A 20,215-nucleotide genomic window follows, 5' to 3' on the forward strand; every position below is an offset into this window, starting at 1 on the left:
GGCATCTGTGTCCTTGGACGCAAATTTTCTAGTTGATGGGCTGCAATCTGCAAAGCTCTACCCTCTAAACACAGACTGAGAGACAGACTTGCACACAACACACCCCCCTGAAGGAGGGTCTGGGGTCCCTCTCAATAACCGCTCCATCGGAGCCGCCTATGGCTGGACACGCCGAGGCAGCAGCGGTCGTGCAAGGTGAAAACCATTTAGTGTTTCTCCCTGTTGCTAGGACAACTATTTTAGTTTTTTTGGGTCTTTTTTTTTGCATATTTGCAAGTCCTCAGTGAATGTTGTCTCCTTAGTAACGCCTGGTAACGTGTCCTCAGGACCCACAAGCTGACGATTGATGAGGTGAAGCCCTCGGACGCCGGGGATTATACCTTTGTCCCTGACGGCTACGCACTTTCTCTCTCTGCCAAACTCAACTTCCTGGGTGAAATTTCAAACATTTTCTTTGTTGTGTTTGCTGGCTTTTGTACGTATGAGATGTTCCAGAAAGAATCTGAACACTAATCCATCTGTTCTGCCTCTCAGAAATCAAGATAGAGTATGTTCCTAGACAAGGTAGGTGTTGTTTTTTGGGGGAAAATCACCTTGCATGACGCTCCATGTAAGAATCCTGAAGGTTGAGGTTGTTGGATCTGAAGATTGACCACCTAAAGATGACTTGAATGACTCCTCTCTCCACATCTTCACCAAAGATCCCCCTAAAATCCACCTGGACACCAGCAGCACCGGCAACAAGAACACCATCACCGTGGTGGCGGGGAACAAACTTCGCTTTGACGTGGAGATCACGGGGGAACCAGCCCCGACTGTGTCCTGGAAGAGAGGGGACGAGGTGAGAACGGGACTCGAACAAACGCCGTTCAGACACTAAGAGGGTTGAATCACTTGTAGTAATATTCTAACGATCTCCTTCGCTGTGCGTTGCAGGCGGTGGTCGAATCCGAGGGAAGGGTCCGCGTGGAGACGAGGAAGACCCTGAGCAGCTTCGTCATCGAGGGGGCTGAGAAGGCGGACGAGGGGTTCTACTCCATCACCGTGTCCAACCCCGCTGGAGACGACCACGCTGACATCTTCGTCAAAGTCGTGGGTCAGCGACTTTTCTTTTTTCATCTACAATGAGCTCGTCTTTACTGCAGGGCGATGACGCCCTTTTGCTCCTTATGGTCAATAAATGTCGATGCAAAATGATCCGAAGAGGTCACGGTTCTAAAGAAGCTCCAATATGAAAGCACATCGGTGCTTTTGCATGGAATAACCGGTTTATTTCCTGTATGTGTGTCAAATATTTGAGCATTTCGGGACTTTAAAGCCCTTTTTTTTTCTTCATTTGTTTTCATCTTGATTAATAACCAGACTGTCAGAGCTTCCAGACTTGAGTTAAACTACAAGCAAACCTTGGTTTTCGAACGCTTTAGACATCGAACGAATCGGAATTGACCAAAAAATTCTGAATTTTTTTGTCTTAGAAGTCGAACAAAATTGGGAAGTCGAACGCGAAACAAACGCCTTTTTCTCGACGCCAAGCGCGATAAAACCAAGAAAAGTTGAGAGAAAACGTGACGGTAATGTGCTTTTTATTTTAGTTTACTGTATAAAATAATTTTTCACTTAATTTGCGTTCCATTGCCTCTTGTACGAGTTACGGTACCATAAACTTCTGTCCAAAAAGACCACGGTAACTCGTACCTTAGGCTAACCTGGTTACGTCCATGGTTTTTTTCTTTCTTTTACATTTCTTTGATATGTTCCATTACTATACAATTTGATGTATAAATGACATTATGAGATGACATATGTTGAAAAAAAGGTAGTTTTCTAGCGTCTTGGAACGGATTAAAACCATTTACATTATTTGTAATGGGGATGAATTGTGGTCTGAAACCGAGGTTTGCCTGTAACCCAACCCTAGCCTGTCCACGTTTTTAAGCAGTTTTAGCATAACGTTAAAAAAAAAGCCTCCTGACCTACATTCAATTCAAATTTTAATGTAAACTGATCAGATAGTTTGTGTGTAGAAGACAGAATCGATCACATGACCTAAAACAGACTCGCACGAAACTCCTAGAATGTACATCTTGCTCTGCACCGCTGTAATTACTTACCTTTAATCGTCATTTAATTGAGGTCAAAACAAAAGTAAGAACTCGATGTTTGAAGTCTTCGCCGCCGCCTCGCCCCCGTCCTCACGCCCGTTCCTGCTCTCATTTCATCTCCATGTTTCCCCGTTTCAAATCCGTAACCTGCCGCTCCAGATGTTCCCAACCCCCCCGAGAACGTCAAATGCACATCAGTTGGCGAGGACTCTGCCACGATCACATGGGACCCTCCCGCCTTTGACGGCGGCGTTCCCGTTAAAGGTACCCCCACAACCCCCTCTCCCTCAACTCACACAGCGTCTCATGTTCACATCTGATGTCTCCCCCCACCCCACCCCCCCAGGAGAGAACAGCAGTTCAGAATCCAGTCTGTTTATCACGTCGGTGTTTTTGAACATTTTTTTTCTCCACTACTCTGAGCATTTCTTACGACTGGGCCGTATGTTGGCGGCGTCCCTCAGGTTACCTGATGGAGAGGAAGAAGGTTGGCTCCTCCAGATGGACCAAGCTCAACTTTGATGTCTACGAGTCCACCGCCTACGAGGCCAAGAAGATGATTGAAGGCGTGCTTTACGAGATGAGAGTGTTCGCAGTCAACGGCATCGGCGTCTCTCAGCCCAGCGCCAACTCCAAGCCCTTCATGCCCATTGGTGCGTCGCCGCGTGTCATTAGCAGAATGGTTAATTAACAGAAGCGGTTCACACAATGCTCATTTTGAGGGAGCTTAACCTACCTCCCCTCCCATTTACAATGAGTATTAATGTATTAATTAGCTCCTGTCGCCCCCCCTCCAGCCCCCACCGGCGAGCCCACCCGTCTTGGGGTGGAAGATGTGACAGACACTACCTGCGCTCTCAAGTGGCGTCCTCCAGAGAAAATCGGAGCCGGCGGCATCGACGGTTACATCATCGAGTACTGCAAGGAAGGAAGTAAATATGTGCACAACGTTTTATTCAGAGCGTTTTAACTGCAGGTACTCGCATATTTTGTGGCCTGAATTAGTTTATTACAGTTCTGATCACGCGCAAAACTCGTGGTTTTTTTTCTTATTTGCAAATTGTTCCTTACTTGGAAAGATCAAAGTCTTATTTCTGGAAACATGAGGTTAATTAGTTCGTTTTTGCGCAGTGAAATTTGTCTGCATGAACAAATAGATTCTAATATTAGGCTGTTTTCTCCCTAAAAAAATTCAGTGCTGTTTTTTTGTATTTTATCTCCTCTTTATTGCAGTTTGCATGGACTTCAAGTGCTATTAATGCTTTGCATTTGTAATCCTATGGATTACAAAATATATTTGTTAGCCACAATTATTATGAAAGGACAAAAAGTATATGATTAACTAAATCGAAAGTTTTTTAGGGTTGGAGCAAGTTTTTAAAATGATAAAAACGTACTTTGCAACTTTAAAGCCATGTTTGGACAGTTAGGTTGAGGGTCAGGGTTTGGATCATTTCTGGTTCCCTGATTGGTTCCCTGATTGTAAATCCCTCTCTGTTCTTTAGGTGATGAGTGGGTTCAAGCTAATGAGGCGCTGGTGGAGAAGAACCAGTACCGGGTGAAGGGGCTCCCGGTGGGGGAGAAGATGCTGTTCCGGGTGATGGCCGTGAACATCGCCGGGCGGAGCCCGCCGGCCACCCTCGCCCAGGCCGTGACCGTGAGGGAGATCGTGGGTCAGAAGTTTTCATATTTGAACCCATTCATGGGTCTCGGCACCGAACGCCACATTTTTGGTTTAATAGTCTGTTTCTGCTCTTAGAGAATGAGTCTAGGGGTCATATCTCAGCCATTTCTATCCTGCCTAACATGGAATAAAACCCATTTGCATTTCCATATCTTGGTCATTTACATCTCTGGTACATACACGTGAACTTTTAGCGTAAACGTTGAACATGCAGCACATTTCGTACATCTGAACTCCCTCGACCTCCCACTCACGTTTTGTTTCGACCTCTTCTGTCTCTCGTCTGTCCACCACACAGAACGTCCGAAGATCCGCCTTCCTCGCCATCTGAGAACCAAACTGATATCCCTCGTGGGCGAGAAGGTGAACTTGGTCATCCCCTTCCAGGTCAGTCCAATTTTGGTCAAGCCCTGGCTTTTTAAAAAAATAATATATGAGTAGTTACTCCAGATTTGCTTCAGGAGGGAACAATACTTCGTTTATCCATGACTAAGTTATTTCTAACTCTGAATTGTGAAATCTAAAGTTGGGGAGAACCGAGAAACTGCTGTAGATTGTGGATAGACACCAAACGGAAAACCAGAAATACAGTCTAGTCTCAACTGATGAACAATGGTTCTTTTTGATCGAATCACATTTTCAAATTGAGTCTTCTTGTGTCGTTTGGTTTTTTTGGGATTCACAAGATAAAAGCCAAAGATTTTCCCATGTCTGTCTGTTTCTACGTCTTAAACAGCAAAGAGAGATAAAGTGGTATGTTCAACATTACAGCATTGGCATCCATTTGAAAATTAGGACGCTGGTAGAAAGATGCTGAAAGCTAAAAAGAAGTTTCTCATTGTTTTTGAGAAGAGGTCGCGGTTACATGATGTTCTCTTGGGACAAAAGCGAATGTCTTTTGTATCAACGTCCAACGCTCAGACATGTTTAACCGGAGTAAAATAGATCTGTTGCTAAATGACTAATGAAGGTCCAATCGTTCAGGAACGTGTTCTCTGGAATCTACCTGCATTTATGTCTGACTTCTAACCAGTAAAAGACCAAACGGAGTGTTAAAAGTGCCCTTTTTAATACTCTTCAGGGTAAGCCTCGCCCTGTTGTGACTTGGTTCAAAGATGGCGTTCCCCTGGAAGATAAGACTGTGGGAACTCGTACCAGCGACGTGGACACCATCCTCTTCATTCGCTCTGCGGAGAGGACCCACTCTGGAAAGTACACCCTGTCCGTCCAGATCGAGAACATGTCGGACTCCGCCGACATCCACATCCAGATCGTAGGTTGGTCAACCCGCCAGCGTAATAATCTTGAGATTAGGAACTTGCACTCTTCTAACTTCGTAAGGTACGCCGGTAACAACCTGTTTGGAAAGGGATGATGGCTTGAGCCCAAATCTGTGACAAGTCAAGACTTTTTTTTTGTATTTGATGATAATTCCTAATTTTATACTCCCAGGGATCTGTGACTCAAAGCAGCAAATCGTCCTCTCGCTGTCTCTCTCTCTCCGATAATCCCGGTTCCCGGGCTGCCACCGCGGACGCCAGCTCATCCCTCAGCTTACAGCTCGTCTCCCCCGGGGTCGGGGTGGTGGGCGGATTATTCGGCAGGGCTCTGCTGCGATGATTCGCCCGTAGACTGGGATTAGGGTTGGGATACTGAGGGGCCACTCTGTCACTTCCCTCGCTCTGATTGCTAAGCTAATGAGCGGCTCCTCTGATCAGCCCTCACCTCCGCTGCTGTCGCCACACTGTTTTCAGCGGGAGAGGATTAAAATAGTCGCTCTGCTTCTCTGTGATACTGTACTTCGCGGCGGGGAGTGTGCTAAGCGAGATAAATGACAAACATATTAAGATGTTGTACAGTATTTCTGTGTTGCACTTTGTGTAGCGCAGGCCACACAAAAAGACTGATGATAAACAGACTGCATTCTTCTGCTCTGTAATCCAGGCAAAGCAGACTATTTCTCAGTTTGTCAGTTCTATGCCAGCACAAGTTTTTCTAGCAATTTATCCAGCTTTCACCGCCCTTCCTAGAATCTTTGTCTTTTCCTCTGCCAATCTGTCAATCTTTGCCAAATCTCTACCACTGCAGGCGTTGACATCTTTCTCTCGGTGGGACTTTCCTGCTCCAGATCTGTTTATCAATCAGCCTCTGCTCTTTCTCAACCTCTAGAAGCTCACAATCCCATCAAGGGAAATGGAGAATATCCATTTTGGCACCCATAGAGGTCTTGGGGGGGAGGGGCGGTACAGCCAGTATTCTCTTGCGTGACAATTAAGTGTAGGAATCAGTTGGAAGTTGGCGTTCTTGATTGTTCTGCATCCGTTAACGTCGGCCAGTCAGATGTAAAATAGTGACCTCCAAAACCTCGCACCGGATTTAGTAGTATGTACTGTATCTTCAACTCTCATCAGAGATAAGGAAATAAGATATCTAATCGTTAGCTACTGCTGGAAGTTATTACTTTTATCGAGGTTCAACTTCGTATACAGGCGTAGGAAACTGTCCATTCCTTAAAACTGGTTTTCCCACCTTTAAAAGCCTTTCCAAGTGTTAATTGTGTAAAAACTCTGTTACTTACCATCTTTTCCCGACTCTCTAACTGTTACCAAAACCCCTCGTTGGTAACAGCTTCAAACAAAATCACCTCAAATCCTCCACCTTCTGGTTTTTTCACTTCACAAACCCAACAGAAAAACCCGGTCCTCCCATCAAAGTCCACGTTGCAGAAGTCTGGGGATTCAACGTCGCGCTGGAGTGGAATCCACCAAAGGATGACGGCAACTGTGAGATCATCGGCTACACTATAGAGAAGGCGGACATGAAGACAAAGGTATGGACAGGGGGAGGGAGCAGAGAGGTAGCCATATTGGAGCACAATAGTTGGGGACAGCAAACCAATTTTAGTACTTTTGAAGTTCGGGACCAGTTTAGACTTTTATAATAAGGGATCTGGAATTGCTTGCACTAAAACTTCTAGTAGTATTAATAAAATGGTTTAAAACAGTGGCGTCTTTGCCCAAAGCGAAGCCAATATGACCACAAGGCATGAATTGGTTATTGAAACTATCCAAGACTAAAAAAGGAACCTCTAATCAACCACACACTTTCCCTGCAGTATTCCAAAAACAGCTTCCGCTGGTCTGGGATTTAATCAAACAGTTTTTCCATCTTGGTTGTCAAATCCCAAGAGCTTCCCTTCAGATGAATGGCGTCCTCCTTATCTTCTCAATATGACTTGAAGGTTAGACAGATTAGCATGAAGCACTCAGAAGCCAGTTTGTTGAAGTCGTCTGACTTCACAGTTCCACTGTATTGTGTAACGTAGATCGTGTCCTGGTGTCCTGGTTGTAGCTACATCGCTTGTTGACAGGAAAGACCTTCGTCGTTGCCGTCGCCAACATCCACACTCGTCCAGCGGACCTTCATAATAGATTGGCAAAGGAGATTTGTCACGCAACGCCAAAGCCTCACTACACTGTCATGGTTGTTAGATTGCCTGAATCGACAGGAAGTTGCATGACACGGACGCCGAGGATAGGAGATTCTTGGGTTTATATAGATCTCGACCTGTAAGCCTCTTTGAACCCCGGCGGCTCTTGATTCTCCGTCTATCTCCCCTCCCCTCACATCAGGAGTGGTTCACGGTCTACGAGCACAACCGCCGGCCCAGCTGCACTGTGTCCGACCTGATCATGGGGAACGAATATTCCTTCCGAGTGTTCAGCGAGAACATCTGCGGCCTCAGCGACGAGTCCGGCGTCAGCAAGAACACCGCCGTCATTACCAAAACAGGTAGCCAAATCCCTCCGGACCACGGAGGGCACGTCTAATGCACAGCAAGCTGCAGGCTGATCTCTGTTACAACACGGCATGAGCACATCATGGTATGTAATTGGCATGATATAGAAAGTAGAAGGGTATTTAGAAGAGTCCTTCCCACACGCAAAAATATTCTTTTAATAGGATCTTTAACGAGAAAGCGCAGCAACGATATTAGGAGGAGGACTCGTGATTAATTGTCGGCTGTGATTAATTACTTGAATTTAATTTAAAGGAAAATTAATTCATGCTGATTATGCTCAACAGAAATATTCTTTGACGGAGTGTTAAATAGCATTTCATACTGGCCTCGCGTTATGAAAGCAACTAGGCTGGGAAATTAACACCTGCCACCAGCCGAACGGCGCTACAGATGTTGTGTTGTTGCTTTTACTTACTCTACCAGAAAACCTGGCAGCCCACCAATAAATCTATTTTTTGTGTGTGTTGGCGGCACCGGTCTGGCCTACAAAACTGGGAGAGTTGTTGATCACAGTATCCCAGTGAAATAATGGTGAAACAAAAGTCGGTTTCTGGTCTCGGTAATCTGCATATTGAAACGTTTTCAGAGTGTGAAAGGATTTGGTACGGATGTCAAAGGCAAAACAATCCCAAAGTAGTTCAGAGAGAACTGTTGTAAGCGATTCTGCAAGTTTTAAACACGTAACACAAACTAGATGAGTTAAAGAAAGTCAACAAATTAAGGTTACCTCAGACTGTATATTGGCATTTGAGCAGTAGTTATAATTTTTACACATTCTTTTTTTATTTTTCATGTTTCCATGGTTACAATTTTGATTTATTCCCATTCAGGGAGCGATTTGAGTTTCTAGAAATAAAAAACTAGCCAACATTTCCAACAAGACAACACTACACATCCTAATGAAGTACCGAAGTGGTGTTTGCTCCAATTTGAGCATTAGTTTCTGTCTGTTTCCATGGTAACGAGTTGAATTTAGGTTCTTTCAGGGAACGGAATTTGTCTCAGATGAAGGTTTCCAAGGAATAACTTTTTTAATTGTTCAATATTTTGTCACCATCGGTGCATTTCCTTGATATTTTGGAACTTTTAAGGATTGCCATTGGTTTTTTTTAAATTTAGAAATTTAATCTTTTTTCTGAGATACGCCACCAACAATAATTGGACACAAAGGGTGACAACTTGAAGTCAGTTTTCCTACAATATTAAAAACATGCCTCAGATGAGGATGGGAGTATTTCATGCCTCTACTTTTTGATGTTAATATCTGACACAGAGTTGTTAAATACTAGTGAACAATTACTTTCAACAGTCATTATCAGTTAGCTGTAGGCTTTTGTAGGTCTTTAATTAATAACAAATGAACAAAAATCACCCACATCTGGAGAATATTACTCTTAAATCATAACTGATTAACCCCCCCCACCCCTTCCAGGTTTGTGCTACAACCCTCCACCCTTCAAAGAGATGGACATCAACAGTTCTCCCAAGTTCACAGCGCCCCTAGTGGACAGATCCGTGATTGCAGGTTACTCAGCCGCCATCAGCTGTGCTGTCAGAGGTTACCCCAAGGTATTTACAAGGAGATGATGTTTTCACCACCGTTCCGGTTGGTCAGAATTGAGTAAAAACTATTTTGGTGGAAGCTTTGTGGCGTCAGAACGCGGCGCCGGGAGGCAATACCCTCACAAAGCAGCACCTATCCAACATTCAATTTAGTCCCAATGGCCCCCGGTAGCTTTGCAGCAAAGGAACGCCACAGACTCCTCCTTTGTGTTTTTTCGAGTGAGAGAACACGTTTCGAGTGTCAAACAGGGAGTGCTGAACAGTCGGCGAGGATTTTGATGCCTCTGCTGCAGAAGTATATTTTTACGTCTGAAGCTAGAACAAGAGGTGGAGCACAAAAAAATCTTTGAAGGCAAATTTTTTTCATCCCTCCGAATTGACAGAAATTTGCGAAAGACGAAATGTTGACCTAATTTTACCTCTCCCCTCCCCTTCCTGCTCACCCCCCTACCCTCCTGACAACCCTACATCCTGCCAAATTTCCCTCCTCCGACGCTCTGTTCTCCAGCCAAAGATCATCTGGATGAAGAATAATATGATCATCGGCGAAGACCCCAAGTATCTGATGCAAAACAAGCAGGGAGTGTTGACGCTGAACATCAGGAAGCCGAGCCGCTTTGATGGGGGCAAGTACTCCTGCAGGGCCGTCAACGACCTTGGGCAAGACGAAGTGGAATGCAAGCTGGAAGTCCGAGGTACACCCCCAGAACTTTACCTCCAATGATACCCTCATTTCCAAATAATCTCCTCCTCCAACCGTTCCACCGATCTCCCCGCCGTGCAACCTGAGCTAACATTAAACCATTCCGGCGTATTTGCCGGAGCCACAAGTGACGCGTAGCGCTGCGGTGATGTAACGGCCTCTCGCGCTGATGTACGTTTCTGTCTTTCTCTGCAGCTGTACAAGAGAAAGGAGAGGAGGCGAAGAAGTGAGCGACAGCGCGACACGGCGGAGCACACGGCTGAACAGGAATAGTAATGGATTATGCATAACAGGATAGTCATGAATAAATATGATTAGAGTAGATCACTGGTGAGGCTTTAAAGCCGATCCTCCTATACGCTTGGCTTTCAGCGCCGCTACGATCGCTAATATACCATAAATTCTGCCCCCGCCAAAGAGTCGGTGTCGTCGTAGCGACGCCCCTGCTGTGACCAGATGGATCCTTCTTATCTGTGAAGAGGACGTGTCACTGAACACACTTATAAAACAGCCTTTCATCCATTACGGCGCCTTGTGTTTGTCTGTTTTGGGTTCCGGGACGTTTTTATAGGTTGGGGGTGTTTGGATTTACGACGGATGAAACCTCTGGCTTCCTCGCCACGGCGTGCAAGTCGGCGGCCCGTGAAGGTTGAACGGCAGGCTCACGGTTCAGCCGGGCGTGGCCGACATCTCGGAGCCGCCGGGCTTATAAGGGGGGCGCTCCGGTGCGCCGGCTGCGTTAGCTTCATCCCTTCCCGCATGCTAACTTGGCGGCGTGACCTATAGTGTTAGGCCTGCACGGATACACGACTTACAGTCAAGCGAACGCAAACACACACACACACACTCCGAACCAGGGTCTCATTAGGTTCACACACTAGAGACTAATTAATGCACCCATCAACACTGCCCTAATTAGCTCTCCCACGTCATTACTGAGCAAACGAATTACTGCTAATTTACACACCCGCAAAACAAACACAGCGCCGTCTCTGCTGGGAGAGTCCGCTGCAGCTCGCCTCGCACGCCGCATTAAAGTCTCAACCGAAGCGCGGCAACCAGACGACCCCCGCCACCAGAAAAAGTCAAAAATGAAAGCTGGAGTTCTGACTTTCTGGTGTTGCTTGGGGAGATTTGGAAGTCCTTTCCACCCCTGGGGGGGCTGGGCCCTGGTCCTCCTGTCTGTCCAGCAGAGGGGGTAAGAGCACAGTGACAAAGACAACAACTGACCATCATTAGCGTCTGGTATAATTGTGAGCGACAGGTTATTAAGCGCTATTACATAACCGAAGCGTCGCCGGCTGACGCTCTAAATCTGCCAGACTGTTGGCACCCACCTTGAAACATTCAACAAATCTGACAACAGATTGCGTTTCCAACCTTTACGTTGCAGCGTTTTATTAAAGATGAGCTGGAATAAGGTGAGGGCCTGAAGATAAAGCGGGGAAAAAAAAAAATCCTCCGGATACCTGAAAGTAGGCCACGATTGGCTGCACAGCAGACCCGCAGTGCAGCAGGAAGCTTAAATTTTGAACCCTGTCAAGCAGTAAATTACTGCGCGAGTGTGTGTGTGTGTGTGTGTGTGTGTGTGTGGCGGTGTGTGGATTATGTGTGGTGTTGATATAATCTTATTGTCAGTTAACCTGAGACACAGGGAGGTATGTTACATGGTTGACTGACACATGAAAGCGGCGCTGGAGATGCGCCGCCGCCGCTTCTGCAATGGAAGTTTTGGGTAAAAAACAGTCTTCAGACAAGAAGCGCCACATAGCCTGGATGCTAACGCTGCGCTTCACCTTCTGTTCTTTCCCTCAAAAGTAAAGTTCAGTTGCTGAGGAATCAAACTAATTGTATCTGCTGGCGTTCGTGAGCCTCAAGAAACTTGAGGAACATGAGAAGTTGCAGGTTTACACTCGTACCGTTAGCCGATCTCAGGTTCAGACAGCTTTAAGTGGAAAACCAAAAAAGAAAACTGGAGCGTTTTGTTTCTCCCTTATTCCCTGTGACACACCTTGAGGCTCTTTAAGTTTGATGTCTGAATGAATTATTAATGAGGAAGGCAAGGCAGCCCAGGAGTGAACCGTCACCTCCTTCACGCACACTGTGTCTGCGCCGCTGTCTCACCGATACTACAGCGGCCCTGTTTCCGACGAGACGAGAGTGACGGGATGAGGCACACCACCAGGCGAAAGAGGAGGAACCGTCAGGATCGCTGTTATGTCTGCGTCTACGGATGTGAAAGCATTCGGAGACACAGACAGAAAAAGACCTCCCGAAACAGTAGGAAGTAGGGAACTATAATTATGTATGTAATTATACATGAAATCACAGACTTGGATTGAGAGTGGAGGAGGTGTGGAGAGAGAGAGAGAGAGAGAGAGAGGAAGTGCTCTAGAAGAGAGCCTCATCCATGTAATTACAGTATAACTAAAGGAAACAGACGGCGAACATATATACCGTTCAGTCTCGTACCACGCACAGACGCTCGTCTTCATCTGTTGCTCCGCCGTTCTTTTTGACGGAAATCTATTCAATACCTGTTTGACTTGAACCCGTGTCATCAAGGTCATTGATTAACTCATAACGAGCAGACTGTATCGGGGGAGGAGGTTTGATGGATGTATCGTGACTAATTTATGGGTACGGTTTGTGTGACTCGTAAACGCTATCACCTGCGCCTGTGTGCTTCTGGGTGTCCTTTGCTTTGACGTTGATGCAACAAAGGCAAGGCAGGGAAGTTTCACAAGTTTCTGCAACCACGGAGGTTGGAGGTTGTGTTCCGATGGAGTTTGCGGGGGTCTATGACGCCATTGAGACAAGTTCTTGTTCTCTCACGACTATCTTTATCTCCTTATCTCGTATATGTCGTTTGTTGTGCCTTATAAGGATTGGTGGCCCCTCAACTCTTTCTGGTGTTATTGGTCTATTTTGTTGGGTTCTATATCTGCTAAAAGAGCATTCGGTAGATCGCATTCTTATCAATCTTGGACAGTCCTATTTTACAGTGTTCAACCAAAGGAGAAGTTCACTCAACAATCTTCTGTGATCGTCGTCACTACAAACCTACAAGCTCGCCAACAAAGAGCCATCACTCATCACTTTGTTTGAGCTAACTAGATGGAAAGGGTCTCTCAAAGTTACAAAAAGTTAAAAAACAAATTCCTTGATCTACCCTTTTATCCAGATCCACTGCAAAACTCAGGTTCTTCCCAACCGTATACCCAAGTGTCCCACCAGGTTTTGCGAAAATTCGTCAAGCAGTTTTTGTTTAATCCCACTAAAGGACAAACCAACAAACCAACAAAGGAACAGACGCCGGTGAAAACATAATGTCCTTGCCAGAGGTAAAAATGACAACTTCATGACCGCAAGGATCCAAACGAAACAGACGGCTTTGTCGACGGTGAGGATTACTGTTGTTGAGCTTGTCTTCTATATGAAGCCACATCCTGTGAGGACATTTTGGATTGATCTTTTCTTATGGTGTTGTTTAACATTATAACTAAATCAGTTTTGTAAATGAAGTTGTAATCAACGTGAAAATTATTTTCAAGCCAGGTATCATTTCCAGGGCATCAAATATTGTTAATATTGGGGTCATGTATTTGTAACACATAATATAGATAAAATGCATGAGACATATCCATTACAGTCCATTTAGTTCCTAAAACATCATCCAGGCTCATCAAAAGCCATAAACATGACAACCCTTTTCTCCCATCATGACCTAAATGTAGCATCACCATAGAAACAAAAATGTGACATCTGGGGCCAATCAGATTTGAGCTGAGGCCAATGCCTCTGGCCCTCCCCTGGATTTACCCATGGTTTGAGTGATGCATGAAACCAAGAGGAACTAGTCTCGGCCAAAACCTAATCACATTACTTTTGTGTCTGAGCTTGGCCACTCGTGAGGCAGGAGGACAGCGGGTGTTGGTAACTGACGCTAAAGGGTACCTTATGGAAAACTAATGTGTAAATGTAATCAGAGTTGACATAGGATTGGAACATCTTCTTGTTTCAGCCGTTTTGAACTTTGACCCTACTTTTCATCATTTCTTTTTTGGTGTATCATCCACTTTTCCACCACTTATCACAGTCCGGGCCACGAGGGAGAAAGGCTTTACAGTTTAGTTAAGTTGTCCTTCGCTCCAGGCATGGCTTCACACTCCTGGTGTTCCCAGTGTATCCCAAGACATTATCATTCCGGGAGGGAGGGGGGCACATAATCCCTTCTGTGTATCCCCGGGTATTCTCTGGAGGCTCTATCCAGTTGGCCATGTCCAGAAAACCTCCACAGCGAGGCATCCAAAATCACATTTGGCTCCTTTCAAGGAGCAGAGGTTCTCATCCAAGGAAATCCACTGCATTGCTTTCTGACTCTGTTCCCAGTCCGTGACGCCATCCCCAAAGATCCTTCATCAACGTCCCGTCATTTTACCTGCCCATCTTACCAACACTCACCTATTTGGAATCCCTGAGACAGTGAGATCTTCCAAATGTATGTCCCTCTATGAATGTATGGGTGGCGTGAATGTGAGATGACTCTGTTAGCATTGTTAGCCATCACTGGATTTCAGATCAAAGTTTAACGTGTGCTTTTTGGGTTGTTTTTTAGAGGTGAACTTTTTAGGGAGCAAATATACCCAACAGAAGGTTGTCGTGAGTAAAGCGTGTAGGTGTGCACACGCATGCGTATGTGTGTAGGTGTTTAATGTGTTGGCACACGCAAATGAGCCACATATTGTGTATGTAAATCCATCTGTGTGGTGTGAAAGGGATAACCGTCTGGAAAATCACAAAAACATATGCAGATATTAACGAAATGCAGCAAACGATCAAAACAGACATGACACAAAACCACAACCTAAAAATTAACGCTTCATTAATTCCTAACTGACAGCGACGCCTCAGAAATATGACAGACCGATCTTCACAGATCTACGGAGCAGACAAGAAAGAATGCTGGTTGGCTGTCAAGTCTCTTCCTCTTAAATTCGGAGAAACTAAAGACAGCCTTCAGCTCTTTATCAGTTGTCAACTCTGAGACGAGACGGTGGATCTGTAACGGTCGCAAAGGTCAGTCCCGTACAGGCTTTACATCTGCAGATTGATCTGCATGCTCACTCAAGAGACAAGGACTACGGAACCATTTCAAATGGCAAAGGCAGCCTGGGGTCCAAACAGAGCTCCGTCACGCTACAGCATCCGTCCATACGGCGACGCAACGGCACAGGAGGAGACTTTGTTTACGTAACGTGACCCGATTCCAGATCATATTTCACAATCCGGTCTTGGGTTTTGCCACGAGGATAGTAGCTACATCCAGACTACGATTCCAGCCGAGCTCCGTACCGGTAGAGCTCTGGAGGTAAGGGGAGATTTTGATGTAGCTGAATTGATAGTGAGTTACTTGTCTGTGCAAAATAATTAACAATTAACAGAAAGAGTTATCAAGGTAATGACTAAAGGTTAAAATACACTAGCTAGCATGCTAACATTTTAAAACAAAGTGTAAACTTTTAGTTGGAACAGTTAACCTGACGAGTGAGTTGTTAAAGTTGTTAGCTTGAACTAGCCAAATGCATTAAAGGGATAAACTATTTGAGAAATGTAGAGAAATCTTGTCCTATTAGTGTGTTTCCAACAAAAATCACAAAATAAACTATGCTAGTTTAAGCTATGACGTACAGTGGACAGCGCTGTCGTCTCACCTCAAGTAGGTTCTGGGTTTGACTCCTTTCTGTTTGGGGTTTCTATGTTTTCTGCGTGGGTTCTCTCCGAGTTCTCTGGTTTCCCCCCACCTCTAAATTCAAGAACTTCAGTTGGATCACTTGGTTCCAAAATGTTCGTAGGTGTTCAGTGTGTGTGTGTGAATGGTTATTCGTCTTTCCTGTGGCTTTGCGATACCCTGGCAACGTGTCCAGAGTATCTCCACGCCTAATCCCCGTAAGTCAATTGGGATAGACTCCAGCAACCCCTGTGACCCACAAAAGTGGAAGAAGCGGTTTGGAAAATGAATGAATGAAAGGAAAAACTATGCTAAAGCTACAGGCTTTAGCACCTAAAACCCCATCCTGTCGCAACGGTCTCATTTGTATCCAGAAGTTCATCTGTGGAGGCAAAAAAAAATGGGAACTTCCTGGGACTCCTGCAAATTCCTTTACATGCTTCTTATTCTAAAATGAACACTTCATTTGAAGCCTGACCGGCGGTGTCCATCGAGAGGTGATAGATCTCGTAACACGGCTGTGGAGTTGCTTCCGACTTCTACTCTAAAAACGGCAAGAACCCGTTGATGGTGCTTTGTCTCACTGAAGGCCTGAATCCCTGCTGGAGGCCTTTAAGGACGTGTTTGTAAATGTTTCGTATCTGTTCTTTCCTAGAAAAATGAATGGCAGTCCCGGACGCACATCGTGAATGCGACATCGTCCAAATGAGCAGATCTAACCGTCTTTTGACTTTCATCGCGAAGAGCCTGCTTCCCTCGTCTCCGGTTAAAGATTTCCACCGCACACGATCCAAGTAAACAGCATGGACGGCTTCACATGGAGGACTGGCGCTGTTCCGAAGACGGGAAAGGTGGTTTTCCTACTCGCGGAGCTGCTTGATATTCACATATTGTCAGGGTCCTTTTGTTATTTTGTCAACCCCCTGAATGTGTTCATTTTGTTCTCTCTGCACGCGTTTGATCATAATGTCCTCACCTCTGCTGGCTGCTCATCATTAACTCCCAGGAATCCTGCAACCGTTGAAGTTCACGTCATCAGATTCCCATCGGCCCGATAAGTGTATGGTACGACGACAAACACACAACACACACAACACACACACACACACACACACATGCATATGCAACGACAAGCGTGTACACTCCTTGGAGAAGACGGAACTGGGCAGGTATACCTACTAATCTCGACATTTTGGAACGCTGTTTTTCCTACGCAATGGAAAAGTCTCACTGCTGAATTGGATTTGCTTACTCGCCTTCACCATCTTCAAAGGACTCAGATAACTGACTATACCTTTTATTCATTTCACGCCACTTTAATTGTTTTTTCACCCCACTGAGCAAATCCTGCGCGAGTCTCTGGGGAATATACTTGTGTATACGGCTGTGCTTTCATCTGCATTATGTTTAGTAATGGTGTTATTATTGTAGGGTAATTTCTTTGTACTATTTGTGCGACTTTTTGGCTGTTTCTGTGCTTATTTCCCAATTTCAGGGTCAACCTTTTGCCGTTGGGTTAGAAGTAAAAAAAAAAAAAAAAAGAGAAGAAACAAAACGCCTTGAGGTCGTCTCATTAAAACAATTACGGTAATTTCACATTACCTGCAAAGAAAGGAAGGAATAAAAGAAAAAAGAAAGGCTTTACTTTTCAAGCCTCCAAAGTTGGGGAAAAATTGCAAGCAATGTCGAAAAAGAAAAGGAGACGTAGACGACGTTGGCGATGGAAGCATCTGGTGATGAATGCTTCAGAGATGCGGCTTTGATGTCGACAATAAGAGCAGTTCAGCGTTAAAGAGACGCAGCGATTTCTCTGCACTCTCTGCTTTATCATTAAGGATAGAAATTATTTTATCTTCCCAGTTTCATGTCGAGAGTGATGTTATTAGTTTTTCAGTGCTTGTATGACCGCGGCCTCACAATTAGATCCTTCAGATAAAATCAAAAGCCTGCTGTCACATCACAACCACGGTGAAATGTCAATTATTGCAGACGGATCAAAAATAGGACAGATTAAATTTCACAGTGGTGACACCCCACCCACCCATTTATTCCCTTTTTGGCTCACAAGAAAAAGCAAAAACGGAGTTGGCCGCAATTTTTTTTTTCTTTAAACATTTTGCGAGTATCTTTTGTCTCCGCTCTGTCACATCCAACGCTCGACTGTTAAAGAAATAAAAATAAACAACTTTTAATAGCTTTTTGACAACGAGTCAGAGCCGTTCTTTAGTCATGAAGTCAAGCTGTGACTTCCGTCGGACTCATTTTTTTACTTGCTCGGGGCGTTATTACTCACATCGCAGGCAGATCTATGTTGGACTCGGGTAACGAGGCGGTATATGCACGCCGTTCTACCCATAATGCACGCACTTCACTCCTTATATACTGTACATGCTGTAGTTTCGTCACTCTAAATCGCTGCTCCTTTAGCCTTTAAGACGCATTTGGCAACATCGGCACATTCGCCGTTCCAAAATGGAAATGAGAGTTAAGTTACGATCATTCCAACTACACAAAAAAAAAAAAATCATTCAACACGATGCCTCTAAGTGCACTTGGCGCCGTCGCGTTAATCTACTTTCTCCACTTTCCCTCAGTAAAATGTGCACATGACATCAAAAAACAGCTGTGACACCCCCATCGACTCTTTGTCAATCCCAAGGTGCCCTTTGGTGTTTGTGGACGCTGAGCAAAGCCTTCCTGGCTTTTCCCGGGTATCTAGACTAGAAGCTCCGCCCCTCAACCTGCACCTGAACCTCATCCCTGGGCAATGCAAGGCGCTTTCTGACCGTTTAGCTGCTGCAGCTTTCGGATTAAATTTTAAAATTTGAATTTCTGGCTTGTTTTTTCCAGCCCATCCATCCATCCATCCATCCATCCATCCATCCAGCCCCGCATCCTTATCCAGCTGCATCCTGGGGGGAGGAGTCGGAAGTTTGACGGACAGGCGTTCTGCTGGAACACTCAAGAGGACAAGCTCAAGGTAAGTAGCGGGAAAGGAGGGGAGGCTTAAGGGACTGGGGGGATGGGGGGGGGGGTGGCATCCCATAATCACGTTTGGCTCCTGCAGGAGGCGCGGCATCATGCACACACGTATATACGAGCATGCGGGATGCGGGATTTGCAACTTTTGCACGCGTGTACAGGTGGATAACGGCAGCCGAGGAGGAACAGGCGAGTAAAGATAGCGTGAGCGAGATGTAGAGCAAAGAGGGACGAGTGCAGCAGTTGAAAGCGTTTGGCTCTGTTGAAATAGTTGCCATGGTTTCAAGATGTTTCCATGGAAATGCTAGCTGCCAATAAAATGAATTTGAGGAGGATCTTTTTTTTTGCAGCAGCAGCAGCAGGTTGGCAGGAAGGTGAGAGCGATGCGGGAGAAATGATGGGGTGGGGGGGACGACCGGGGGGTAGTTGGGGTGGGGTTGGGGTGGGGGCAGGCAAACCTGGCTTCGTTCTGCTAATGCACCACTCGCTCGCACGGGTGGACGGCGTGATTTAGGGTAAACAAGGTGAGGTAAACACGGAAAAGCTAAAGACACGAGTCAACAAACGGGGAGGCCGGCTGGCCACTGATTAACACGCAAACTCCAAAGCGGCGCCGGCAGTGGGGGGTGGTGGTGGTGGTGGGGGTGGGGGTGGGGGGGCGCATTAGCAGGGCAGCGACTCTGACACACGATTGTTCACGTGAGTACACGAGTGTTTAGGATCACACACCTCCAGACTGTCGCGGCTAAACGAGGCTGCTCACGTGAGCGATGGACGCTCCTCTTCCTCCTCTTCCTCCCTCGCTTCCTTCCTTCCTTTTCGTCCTTTGCCCCCCCCCCCCCCTCCACCCACCTACCCCTCCCTCTATGTTTGTCTCTCTCTCTCTCTGAAGGACAGAGGTATTCCCACATTTCTTGGTCGCCATGGCAACGCTGCAGCAAAAGACAGAAAGAGAGGCCGCAAGAGTAAACGGGGTTGGTGGGGAGGTAAGGGTGTAGGGCTGGGGGGAGGTTGGGGGGGCAAGCTAGGGATGTGTGAACAATGCTAATGCTACTTCACTCATCATTGATTGTGTGTTTTTCTTCTCTTCACCCCCCCCCCATCCCAAACCACTGACACCCCCGCCATCGCCCCCCCACCCCCACCACCCCACTCCTTCATGCATTTATTTCTCCTTTACATTGGTTTCGCTCTCCTTCCATCCTCATTACTCCGGCGCTCCGGCCCGCATCCGTCTCCCTGCGGTTTTAAAACTCAATCTCCACACAGTGCTGTCATTGTTATCATTATTATTATTGGGTCATTTAGCAGGCAATGTTGGTATCCACGGCAACCTGGAGAAGTGGCACCGGTTCCTTGGTGAATACCAATATAGACAGCGTCCATCAATATCCTAGTGACTCATTATCAGTCTAATGGTGAGGCGGCTGCTGTCACGCCAGACTATAAATAATGTCGTCTCATTAGCCGCCGCCGCTGCTGATGCCGGTGCACGTGCGCACAAGTCCGGTTTGCGCATGATGGCGGCGTGACCCCCGCATGGTTATGGTTCGCATTGGGGGCGACGAAGGTAGAAATGGGACGTCCGGCGATTTTTGCAAATGACGGTAGAACGCAGGCGGCGGAAGACTCGATCGACCAGGTAAGT

The 20,215-nt window shown here is 46.0% G+C and overlaps 1 protein-coding gene across 1 annotated transcript in view; it reads left to right on the forward strand.

Annotated features, from left to right (window-relative positions):
* Positions 1 to 10,379, forward strand: part of mybpc2a (myosin binding protein Ca) — a 36,836-nt gene extending 26,457 nt beyond the window's left edge. Inside the window, exons 14-28 of the mRNA XM_068336312.1 lie at positions 327 to 433; positions 535 to 564; positions 702 to 841; positions 937 to 1,096; positions 2,262 to 2,366; positions 2,567 to 2,755; positions 2,900 to 3,034; positions 3,608 to 3,775; positions 4,085 to 4,173; positions 4,868 to 5,063; positions 6,477 to 6,616; positions 7,419 to 7,578; positions 9,021 to 9,157; positions 9,660 to 9,846; positions 10,050 to 10,379. Of these exons, the coding sequence (XP_068192413.1) occupies positions 327 to 433; positions 535 to 564; positions 702 to 841; positions 937 to 1,096; positions 2,262 to 2,366; positions 2,567 to 2,755; positions 2,900 to 3,034; positions 3,608 to 3,775; positions 4,085 to 4,173; positions 4,868 to 5,063; positions 6,477 to 6,616; positions 7,419 to 7,578; positions 9,021 to 9,157; positions 9,660 to 9,846; positions 10,050 to 10,084 (1,978 nt within the window). The 3' untranslated portion in view covers positions 10,085 to 10,379. The remainder of the gene's footprint in view (positions 1 to 326; positions 434 to 534; positions 565 to 701; positions 842 to 936; positions 1,097 to 2,261; positions 2,367 to 2,566; positions 2,756 to 2,899; positions 3,035 to 3,607; positions 3,776 to 4,084; positions 4,174 to 4,867; positions 5,064 to 6,476; positions 6,617 to 7,418; positions 7,579 to 9,020; positions 9,158 to 9,659; positions 9,847 to 10,049) is intronic.
* Positions 10,380 to 20,215: the final 9,836 nt, after the last annotated feature.

The sequence above is a fragment of the Antennarius striatus genome, chromosome 16, assembly GCF_040054535.1.
Source record: "Antennarius striatus isolate MH-2024 chromosome 16, ASM4005453v1, whole genome shotgun sequence".
Taxonomy (NCBI): Eukaryota; Metazoa; Chordata; class Actinopteri; order Lophiiformes; family Antennariidae; genus Antennarius; species Antennarius striatus.